The sequence below is a fragment of the Nicotiana attenuata genome, unplaced genomic scaffold (assembly GCF_001879085.1).
Source record: "Nicotiana attenuata strain UT unplaced genomic scaffold, NIATTr2, whole genome shotgun sequence".
Taxonomy (NCBI): Eukaryota; Viridiplantae; Streptophyta; class Magnoliopsida; order Solanales; family Solanaceae; genus Nicotiana; species Nicotiana attenuata.
In genome coordinates, this window is record NW_017670757.1 from 428,954 (window position 1) to 441,417 (window position 12,464).

General features: G+C 40.0%; 1 protein-coding gene across 1 annotated transcript; it reads right to left on the bottom strand.

Annotated features, from left to right (window-relative positions):
• Positions 1-350: 350 nt before the first annotated feature.
• Positions 351-11,219, bottom strand: LOC109243054. Its single transcript, XM_019409946.1, has 9 exons — positions 11,205-11,219; positions 10,641-10,717; positions 10,353-10,454; positions 10,094-10,188; positions 4,051-4,140; positions 3,555-3,746; positions 2,180-2,284; positions 1,920-2,098; positions 351-783 (listed from the first exon to the last, which is right to left on the bottom strand). The coding sequence occupies exons 6-8, from the start codon at positions 3,742-3,744 to the stop codon at positions 2,004-2,006; spliced, it is 390 nt and encodes a 129-aa protein (XP_019265491.1). The 5' UTR covers positions 3,745-3,746; positions 4,051-4,140; positions 10,094-10,188; positions 10,353-10,454; positions 10,641-10,717; positions 11,205-11,219; the 3' UTR covers positions 351-783; positions 1,920-2,003.
• Between the last annotated feature and the right edge of the window lie 1,245 nt (positions 11,220-12,464).

Below are 12,464 nucleotides of genomic sequence, written 5' to 3' on the forward strand. Positions count from 1 at the left end.
ATAATAATAATAATAATAATAATAATAATAATAATAATATCAATACCGACGAAGATCCGTCGGTAAATTAAAAATAATAATTTAGTAATATAAAAATTAAAAATATGAATAAATTCATTTTCCGATTGCTATCCGTCGGTATTTTCTATAAAATCTTAAAATTTGGTTCAAGCATACCGACAGACTCCCTCGCTAATTAAGAATTCTGGATTAAAAATGAATAATTGTTCCGATGGACTCTGTCGGTAAGTCCCTCGGTAAATCTGGTACATTTTTGGCAAGCAGTGCCTATTTTTTGTTGCACCACCTACCAGCAAAATATCACAATACAAACTAAAATGCAACCACAATAAAACTCAACTTAACAACAAAAAAATTTTATAAACTATATCTAAACATCCAAATTATCCCATCAAATATCCAAATTATCCCATCAATCATCAAAACCATCCAACCAAACATCAAAACGTAACATTCAAAGTTAACATCCAACTAAACAACAATCCAACCAAACATAAAATCACTCATCTTCGGGTTCCCCCTCATCTTCTTCATCATTCGTATTATTTCCATCACTTTCATCCTCTTCATAAATGTAGCTTTTTGGCGGAGAGCGGGGCAAGCCGATTAAGTGATTCACTTGAGCCTTGAGAGACTCAATGTCATTTCTAAGTGCGTCTCTAATCTTCTCTTCATTTTTTCTTTTTTCTCGTTCATCGGCACAATTCCTAGAAAGTTGTTGAATTGTGCGCTGCAGTTGCACGGTGGCGGATGTCCCAATACCTTGTAATCCACAAAAGAGATTGGAAAAAACACACGAAGAGTTAGAATTGAATAACACTATTTTAAGGCAATGCAATGACTTTGGACTAAACATTCATGATTCCTACACTACACGGAAGCATCAAAAACAGAAAACATGAACATTTTCAACCAAGGAACATATTATCAGACAAGCATAAAGACCCAAGTTACTACAAAATGGCAAGGTCAAATTCCTAGAGTAATTCAGGGAAGTGAGAACTGAAAATAATTGGAGATAACAGAAACAAGAAATAGAGGAATGCCCTAAATTTCATAATTATCTTGAAGAGACTAAATATGTGGCAAAATATTGTGAAGAGCTTCTAATGTATTAACTCCACAATTGAAAGAACCTCTCCAGGCAGATAAGGATCTTATTTGAATCTCCAACCTTCCTCTAGGTAAGGATATGGGAAGAACATTTTACAGCAATGCATATCACAGAACTAGTACAATTCAAAGAGTGCAGAACAAGGAATTTAGATAAGTCATAATAGTTATAGTCATGTGGTTAAGTGTAGATTGAAAATCTGTAAAGAGATCTCCACATATTCAAGAAGAATCACTGTCACATCCATAACCTCTATAGTATAACAGTATCCAAGCAACATTTTAACGACTTGCATCACAAAAATAATTCGTAGTTAGTCAATCTTATTCCGCATCGGAAATTCGTAAAATATTAAGCAAGTTGGAAAAGACATCAAGAAAGAGAAATCCAAATTCATGGATTAAAAGCAAATATCGAAAAAAATTGAGCACCTAAAAGAACAAAACAAGTAAAGTAATCAGATCTCCCGACAGCGAATAAGATCGATCTCTGACTTCTTCAGGGTAAACTAACATGCAAGAAAACATATACTGCGCTATGCTAGAACCTATTATGCAGCACCTTCTCCGTTATGGTTTAATTCACAATATTTGTTTTACAAAAAACCTGATTGAAGTAACAAACATTACAGTTATCTAAGCCATGTATTTTTTGATAACCGAACTGAACCATACATGTAAACACATGAAACCAAAAGGTTGTATTTCAAGTATGTGTTATTCTTTTAACTGAATCCGAAACAGAGCTAACAAAAAGAAGAGTCTATTAACCAAAAAGTATATACCTTTTAGTCCACACGCGAGGCGATGAAAATTGCGCTCGGAGGAAAGGCCGTATGCTCTACCCCTATACACGCCACCAGCCACATTCAGCCACAATGGGAGAGTTTCTTCCTCCGATGGCATGATTGGCTGGCCTTGCTCATCGGTCGGCTGACTCCTAGCGAGCTCCTCCACTGCTTCTCTATACCGATTCTACATTAAAAGTGAAATTTAGTATATAAACAATCATTATAAAAGAATTTTATAAAAGAATCATCAACACCTTGTACAAATTCATCTCTTAAACCCCGCCGATTAGGAAGATTCCTATCGTAATGGAGCTCCAGATTGTTGTTCTTTGATGGTTTGTGGGGGACAAATGGATTTGCTGCAATTGAATCATTTACATGTTAGATTAACCCGAAAAACATAAGGTAGAGTAAATCGGGGTCAGCCGCAGTAAAGTGTTTATGCCGAAAGATAAAAGGGTGTTGCATATTTATAAGTCCAAAAGAGCTATATGATGTCCCTCGAATTTGTTCATGATAGCAGCAGCTTGTACTTGTGGACGATCTATTTATGTGTTATTTATCAGCAATATTTGTAGGCTACATGCATTTCAATTCTGAAAAATTAGCTCACTAGCTGATATAATGAAGTACACTATTACACCGATCATTAGTTAATTGCCAAACAGAATTTCACAAATATTGTCATCAACTTCGGCAAATTAAACCCCTACCTAATAGGGCAATATAATGCACTGGCTAATTTTCATCAATCTGAGTCTGCACCCACGGACTTTAATTCCAACTATACATGTTTTATATCCAGTTCATATTAGTCTTTTTTATCACCCCTTGAAAAATACATTCGGTATTCTTAATCAAGAGCACTACAATTAACTTAAATTACTTTTGATACCAGTAAAAACATCTTTATATTGTTAGCGACTTAGCGTATATAACTTAAACCATATCTTTATAAGTTAGTCATGGTGTTGAAGCAATTCTCGTCCTTCTGAATAATGTAAGTTGATTAATATTATCATGTACTCAACACTTATTCAAATAGGTTAAAATTCTTTCTAGCATTATCATTTCACCTAATATCATATCTTGTTCATATCCTGGAGAGATGGATCTATCTGAAGCTAGACTTCCTGCTATTGTGAATAGCAATAACCAAAAATACAACTAAGGGAATTAATAAGTCAAAATTAATGGGGAGCAACAAATTTTCAAGCCCATTAACATGGCATGGTTGCAGGGCAAGAACAGAACATTAATATGAGAGCCACATCATATGGGTTGTCGTCTAATTATATATCCTATAATATCCATTTTCTTAACATAATATGAAAGTTAAGAAAGTTAAGACCCGTGCTATGTTAACTAGCTTTTAGAGTCGAGTTCTGCTCAAAGTCCATTAACAAGAAAGATAAGTGTTTATGAGTTGTGAAAGGGAAAGAGGAGGTAGTGAAGAGGTTGATGTTGGTCAAGTACATAAACTAGCACAACTTTTTATCAACCTGCCTCAAGAGTCTATATAATTGAAATTCCATCACATCTACAAAGTAAATGACTAGAATTGGAAGAAAACAATCGCGAGAGCTGATAAAAGATTTGAACAATGCTCATGACACAAACTAACAAAACCTTCATCATTACGGCATACCAATGATCCAGCAGAATGTCCTGGACTATTTGCTTCCGCAACTTTATTTGGAAAAAGAACCTTTGACTGTTTGACACTACTGATGCATGTCCATCTTGGCAAAACGCCCCTTGATTCTTGTCCTACTTTCTGCCCGAACCTTTCTTGACACGTACCTAATGTGCTTCTCATATCTGATGAAAACATCCCAGTCAAGAAACATGATATTTAATAAAAGACAACACCAATCAAGACAGAAAGAACTATAACTTGGTCCATAATGTCTTAAAAGCCCTGGATAAAGCATCTCCTATTTTGACTTTTTGAACAACAGGATTGTAGGTAAATCATACTTTGGATGCAAGATAAGACCTAAACAACAGGATTGTAGGTAAATCCAAAGTGGTTGAAATAGCATTCTCCATTGCCAGACGAACAGTTAAAGGGTCTGAAAATAAGACCTAAACATTTAATCTTCTTGAAATTTAAAGAGAAAACCTCTGGAGTTGTAGTATCGGTTCTCAACATCAAAGTCATGTTCATCGGGCACCTCGTCTGAGCACACGAATCCATACTCCTTATCTGAATCTGCCAAACACACATGCACACACAAAAATCGGATAAAAACTGCAAATTAAACCTAATACTGTTTGCTCAAAAGTTATCACATATCTTATGAGTATAAAACAATATAAATAAATCACGGGAAAATCATAGCAAATCGTAATAATCCATTGGACCAAGCGAAGAACATGAAAATAAGTACTCAAGGTTAGGGGGAGAAACATTAAAAGCCTTTATTGATAATATTGGTTTGGTCTGCCTCTCCATGAAGAGGTTCGGAGCCTTACAATGGTGTTTTCACTTCCCATAAGATGGGTATGTTTTGCTCTTCTCTCTCTTGTCCATAGTGGTGAAGAAGCAGCCCCCTTTCTAGGGCTTCCACTCTTAGTATTTATAGATGTGAGCTTCGTGAGCTGGCAATAAATGGCCGTGGCCACGCTGAGGTTCCGTCCCCATGGGGAATGAATGGGTCGTGCCCTCGTAGATTAAATCGGACAAGAGTCGAATCCTCTTATGAATAAGTGGCCATACCACTTATTAATTATAGATTAGCTCAAGACGAGATTAACTCCGTTAATTACCGTGAGGTCAGATTCTGACCATACAGTTAGTCCCTCCGCTTATTGAGGTCGTGTTTCGGCCGAGCTCGATGAGCGGATTTCATCGATTGTGATTTGAAAAAACTCGAATAAGGGGGTCGACTTATTGACGGCGGCGGACTTAGCCGTTTACACGTTGGAGATGGCCGTAGCCTTTCATACATTAGAGATGGCCGTAGCCTTTCATATAAAGGGGATGGCCATAGCCTTTCATATATTAGAGACGGCCGTAGCCTTTCATACATTGGAGGTGGCCGTAGCCTTTCATATAAAGGGGATGGCCGTAGCCTTTCATATATTAGAGACGGCCGTAGTCTTTCATATATTGGGGATGGCCGTAGTCTTTCATACATTGGAGGTGGCCGTAGCCTTTCATATAATGGCGATGGCCGTAGCCTTTCATATAATGGCGATGGCCGTAGCCTTTCATATGTTGGAGAGCCTTTCATACATTAGAGATGGCCGTAGCCTTTCATATAAAGGGGATGGCCATAGCCTTTCATATATTAGAGACGGCCGTAGCCTTTCATACAATGGCGATGGCCGTAGCCTTTCATATATAGGAGATGGCCGTAGCCTTTCATATATTGGGGATGGCCGTAGCCTTTCATACAATGGCGATGGCCGTGGAGAATGAGTATGCGCCGGGTACGTATTTGGTCAAGTCCAGAATTTTGACGGCGTACGGCACATTCTTTCAGCGTTCGCAGGCCGTTGCGATTATTCTGACGGCGGGACGTTGGCGGATGGCTGAGAAGCCGCTTCGCGGAGCTTGTCATAATGACGCATGCTTCGGCAGGACCGAACCGTTTTACGGTTGGTCGTGCAGTTAATGATGGCTATTGGGTTTCGCGAAAGCCATTTATGTTGCCTATAAAGGTGGGTTGAGGCATTCATTTCTCATATCTTCATTGTTCATCTGAGAGAGATTCTGAGGAAACTTTTTCATTCTGCTAATTCATCTTCTCCTTTCTTTCCTTTGATTGTGATAGCATTTGAATTTATCCCTTTCTCTTAGTAGATCAACAATGGCAGGCAGTTCTTCCCACGATGCTCTTCCGATAGATTTTCCGGTAGTTGAAGGGCCACCTCCGGCAATGGGAGGTGCAGAACAGATAGAGACCGGAGAAGTTCTGTCGGTTGACGAGGTAGTTCCTCGGCCCGGAGGTCTGGCGATTGATTTCACTGTCGACGGTGGAGAGGACCCGGTGGATGAAGCCCCGTTAATGGGGGAGATTGGGATGGCCCGATTACGGGAACAGGGGGTCATTCCCACCCATGCAGACATCGTTCCCGCTAGAAGCGAGGAGAGGGTCCACACCGACCGCAGGGGATACTGCGTTTTTTACGCCTATCCTTTCAGGTTGGGGTTCAAGATCCCGCTCCCAATGCTGGTGGTGGATTTCTGCCGTTATTACGGGGTGTGCCCGGGTCAGCTCACTCCTTCCCTCTACAAATTGTTGGCAATGTTCATCAAGTACGCGGAATTGGCCCGTAGGGAGGTCACGCTGCAGCATGTGCTTAGTCTTTACGCTCCCCAGAGAGTCCGTGGCACCATGATTCAGGCGTGCCCTCGTGGGTCGAGGGGCCTGGTCATGAGATTGGATGACGAGGTCGACCCTCGCCCTTTCGAGCACTTCTTTTATATCAGGACCAGGCATCTGGTGGCTGATGCTACTGGGTTCCCAGAGGCTTGGAACCATGCACGTAAGTTCTTTAGTGGTTGAATTCCCTTTTCTTCCCCTCTTTATGATTTGTGATCATGAGCGTTAACTCGTGTCGTCTTTTGTAGCCGACAGGTCGCCGCCGGCTCCATTGTCTTGGATACGTGAGTGGGTCGAGGCCGTACTCCCCCATACGGTGGGGATACACACATGGGCGTCTTTCTGAGAGAGGCATGGCCGCAGGCCTGTGGCAGGTAAAAAGTTGATTTCTTCTTCTGTTCCGCTTTGTTTCAACTCTATTCATCAACTCTGTTTTCCTGTGATCAGGGAGGGCACGCCGCGTCAGGGCCCCTCAGTTGGCCTTCCGTCGGCCTGGTGCAATTGCTCGGCTTACTGTAGCGCCGGTGTCGCGCTCAATACCGAGGGCGGCATCAGTTGAATCTTCAGCGGTTCCTTCTCCAGCACGGACCCTACTTCGGGACGAGGGGCCATCGGGGGTTGTGCGCCCTAGATTGTGCGCCCTAGAGCGGAATCGTCATCAGATGGGGAGGAGGAGAGGCCGTTGATAAGGCGTAGGGTCGTGTTCACGCCGGCTCCTCCTGTGGTAATCAATTTGGACTCCCCCCCCGGCGGATGTGGAGAGGAGTGCGGCGGCGGCGCCTGCCCTTGAGGGCGGACAAACAATGGGGGTTGCCGGTTGGCTTAGGTCGTGATGATACTGTCGCTTCGACGACTCAATTGGTGGTTCCAGTAGCTGAGACGGGAGGTAGTTCCTCAGCGGCTGCTAATGTGGGTGAGGCAAGCGCTCCTACGGTGGCTATTGCGGGTGGTTCTACCTCGCCGATAGCGGAAGGAGGAGGGGATGCTGTAGGAGATGAGTACGAGTCCGAATCCGACTTGGACCCAGACGACGTCCGTATGTTCCGGGAAGGCTTCACCAATTCAGTGGTGCGCGCAGAGGGGCGATCTCGCTTCATCGAGGTTCCCACGGAGTTGAACTTATTGCTCCAAGGGGAAAGCTTGGTGCCGCAGTTCGAGCTGCTATGCTCGGAGGTCGAGAATGCGTCGTTGAGGGGCGTTACGGATATCGGACTGATGAATGAAGTGGCCGTGATGGGCTTGAGGGTATGTACTATTACGTCGGTTCGCTTCTTCTTTGCCTTAGTTTGTTCTTTATCTTAATCGTTGTCTTTGCTTTGCAGTCTTATTTGTTGGAGGTGGAGAGCATCCGTCGAGCCAAAGTCCGCTCGGGGATATTTTTGCGGGCGCTGGAGAAGTATCGCCGCTATCGGGATCAGTGCCGAGAGTTGCGCGTGCGCTTGAGGAATGATCCCCGTAGCCGGGCCTTGGTCGAGGAACTGGCGAGGCGGGAGCTTCAGATGCAGCAAACACTTAGCAGAACGAGTGCTCTCGAGGAGCAGCTCCACCGGAAGGATGAGGAGCTCGAGGCGGTAAAGAGAGCCGCAGCTGAGTGTGAGCGCCAGGGCCAGGCTAAGGCGGCGGAGGCCGCTGCGGCATGGGGCGGGAAAGTGACTGCGTTGGAGGGTGAAGTCGCGATATTGAAGCTTCAGGTGAGGGATGCCTCGTCGAGGGCTGGGGCGTTAACGGAAGCTATCCGCGTGCACGAGTCCCAACGGGCGTTGGAGAGGGCTACTGCGGCCTTTAGAGAAGCGAGTCTCGAGGAGCGGATCGGTGTCTTTGAGCAGGACGCCCAAGTCATGGTGGACCGGATCACAGCCTTAGAAGAAGAGAATCAGCGCCTACGGGACCAAGCCGCTTCTTCCAGCCAGGCTCGCGAACTTTGGGTCTTTGCCGAGGCCCAACGTGATGTATATAAGAATTTGTGGGAGGCCGGCATCGTGACCGAAGCTGCTTTCGAGGGGGCGCGTCAAAAGGCTCGTGAGGCCCGTACCGACTGTGGTTTTGACGCGGCGACGCTAGAGGCTGACGCTGGTGCAGATGGCGGCGCGGATGGCGCCGAGTAAAAAGATATGCATTTTTTCTACTTAGTGTAATTCTCAATGTATAAGCTAATCCATCAGTAATAGTTCTTAAGAATATTATTAATACAATTCTACTTAATTAGTCTAATTACTAATACATGGGCTAATCAATCATTAATATTACTTAAGGATGCCACTAATACGCATCTACTTTATGTAATTACCCATTTATAAGTTAACCAATCGCTAACAATTCTTTCTAATACATTTATGCTGAGTGTGAGAGTTAAGAATACTACCAATACACTTATATATATATATATAGTAAACCACTAATCCGTATCTACTTTTTGTAATTATCAATTTATAACCAAATTAATCGCTAACATTTCTCAGGTATAACCTAATCAATTAATAATAATTCTTAAGACTACTACTGATAAACTTTTACTACTGATAACTGATATTACTAATACACTCCTACTTAGTGTAATTCTTAATGCATAAGCTAATGAATCAGTAATAGTTTTTAAGACTATACTAATACATATTTAATTAGTATAATTATCAATGTATAGGCTAATGAATCATGATAATAGGCTATATAGACGATATTTACACCCTAAATGTATCATGCTTTATTGTTGTTTGAAAGGCTAAATGATAACAAAATGCTCTAATTGGTGTTCTTTTGCTTCGCAGGGATTAATCCAAGTTAGGAAGAACTGTGGAGTGTTTTGGAGTCAATAATGTGAAAAAAAGGCCAATCAAGAAGCACCCGAGTGGAAAGAAGCAAAAAAAAAAAAAAAAAAGAAAGAGGACTGGGCTTGAACCACCGCCACCGCGGTAAGCTAATGAAGCGAGGCAGAATGATTGTTAACGATACCACTAATAAACTTCCACTTACTTCAGAATACCACTAATATTATTTAACGATACCACTAATAAACCTCCAATTACTTTAATTATCAACCTAAAGATAAACAATCACAAATATCATTAATACACTTCCCTTTAGTGTAGAATTATCAATGTATCGGCTAATCAATCACTAACGTTACTTATATAAGGATACCACTAGTTCACTAATTGTTAACGTTACTTAAGGACACCATGCATTAATACACTTCTACTTACAGTAATTATCAATTTATAAGAGAAAACATCACTAATATTTCTTACGGAAACAACTAATACACTTCTTCTTAGTGTGTAATTATTAATGTATAGGTTAATCTATGTAGTTAAGGATACTACAAATTTATCTTTACTTTGTGTGGTTACAAATTACTAAGCCAATTGTCACTAATATATTTTTAAGTAGTGTATTACCTCCACTTAGTGTGAATTTCGATAAATAGGCTAATCAACCACTAGGATAATTAAGTAAATGCTTATCGAGGGACTTACCGACAGGCTCATTCGGTATTGTGTAATAAAAAATACAAAATAATTATCTATAAGATTATATATTTAAATTACCGACGGAAGTCCATCGGTACTGTAAGAACAAAATTTAAATTATTATGTAAATGCGGTAGGATTGACTACGTCAATAACTTTATTTTCTTTTTCATTTATTTTTTTTAAAAGTACCGAGAGACACCGTCGGTACCTAAAAAAAAAATTCAAAAATATAAATTCAAAATGTTCCGAGAGAGTCCGTCGGTACAGCTATTTAAATTTTGATCGGTTAAAATATTACTATTTACCGACGAAAGTCCGTCGGTTCTTTTTTTTAAAAATTAGAAATTAAAAAGCTCAAACGTACCAAGAGACTCCGTCGGAAAGTCCTTCGGAATACCGACGGAAAAAAATCCGTCGGTGCTGCGTCGGTAAACAGATGTTTTTAGTAGTATATATAATCTGTCATTATAAAGTTGAATGTAGGTTAGTTGCTATAATTACTAAAAAATCATATAGAGATGGGGCAAAGTTATTTAAGGATAAAAATTCCAAGAGTTGTACCCTGTGACAAGAGTAAAAAAAAAATTAGTGAATAACTAAGAGAGCCAAAGTTTCGGGTTGACCTGAAAAAACTAATGCAGAAGGGGCTTGGGATTAAACTATAAGTATGTCCAGGTATCCAAATAGCAACAATCCCGTTATACTGCCATTCTTGACAAATAGAGCTGAATTTAAGAACTTTCAAGTCTTAGTTCACATTCAAATATGCATCTAGTGATTTAACTTTTGAGTCCTAGGTCATGAGAGTAACAATAATATGTCTTTTAGTTTTATCGTTCAGTTCTTACGAAAAGAGTTGCACTAATAACTTTCAAAGAAACACAAATGAGCAGTACAACTTTGCGGCTTACCGTTTTATAAAAAAATTGAAAAGGATGAACCATATCTTCCCCTTGCCAAGAATTCCAATGAGTGAAAAAACTTGACCCTGCATTTGAGATCTTGTTGACATGATTTGTGTTTGCAAGAAGATGTTCACTTATTTCCTCTTAATTTTTGCAACAACGGTGCTTCTTTCTAGGGCATTGTCATATGATCATAGATTTTGGCAACCTAATCATGATCTTCCTTGACCGAATGAGGATCTTTTTGGTTTGTGGAGGATCCATCTATATAATAATTTATTTTTCATAAGTGTTAATACTGTAATCGTCCTATCAACATTATGATTATTCTATTTCATTTTACAGAAAAAATGCATAAAGGTACACTCAGAACAACACCAAAATATAACAGGTTTAATCATTTCTTATAGCATGTGTTATAATAAAGAAAGAAAATAAAAAAGATAACACTTATCATAGACAAGTACCCAAAAAGCATAAAGAATTTACTTTGACACTCAATTGAATGGGAATTCAGTTCAACCCTAGATAGACAACAAATAGATGCATTTCATTAAGGAAAACTTGTACCTCAAGCACGTAGATTCTACATGTCGCATATGATTAGGAGATGGCAGCTGTAAACACGTTGATTAGCTTCTCTTTTCCTCTTTTGCTCTTTCTTTCCCTATTTTTATTTGGCTAAAAGTTCTCATCACTCTAGGAGAAAGCAGTAAAGGCACTACTATTTACATTGTTACTTCTACAGGGTATTACTATATTTTTCAAAAAAGTGGTATAAAGCAGTAGATTATAAGAGGAATTGCCTATCATGAAGAATAACTCATTAAAAGGGCAAAAACGAAAGAGATCGTATTAGCGAGTACGGACATACACGACCTCAATGGTTAACTAATCGTTAGTTGTATGTTCAATGGTTCTATTTGTTCCAATTTTATTTGTAAAAGTAGAAAGGGGCTTACTTGGTGTTTAACCAGAGAATAAGAAATTCGGATCAAAGCGTATTTTTTAGAAGAACTCGGGTTAATGATAATCAAATTTAAAGTAAATAAGAAGAATCGAGATGACTGATAGCTAAGTAAAAAGAAAGCAAAGTAAATCAGTGTATTCCAATAATATTGTGTGTCTTTACAAGTGTTATATCTCTCCTTTTACAGCTATCTCTCAATAATATATTTTCTTTCCTCTCATAATAGAGCCATTATGAGCAATTAATGACATTTAATATAACGTTATAATTGATAATCGTAACTGTTTCGTGAAGATTCTATAACGTTTTCCATCACTGATGCTCATTAATTATGGATAATACGTATTTGTACTTTTGCTATCGAGGTTCATTCCTCTGATGTCTTTTCATATTACCAAGAGGCTCGAGTAACTGTTCCTCCCTATTTTTCTTGAATCTCTGCCCGTGCCTGTCAAAGCTCGTGCCTTTTCAGCTATCCTTTGCCAGTTGTCGCTCTTTTATTGATCCACGTGTCTTGGTATATCATCACATAATTAATTCAATATGTTAACTTGATTTTCCCAATACAGATAGTCCCCCCACTTGCCATTTATTTAATAATTGAATATTTGGGAAGTGGATCTCATTAAAGCGGGAATTTTTGCCGCCATTATACCTCCTTCAGAACTGACGCTTTGTATGTCACTTCCATTTAATGCTCGTGACATGTGGCGTCCTTTAATTGGGTCTGCAACCCTTCAGCGTCTTTTAGGGCTTTTTTGCGGCTGCACCAACCACGAAGTGACAGTTTTCATCATAATGCCTCCATCATTACCTTTTTGTTTGACGGTTGCTTTTGAGTATAAATATAACCTTTGTCT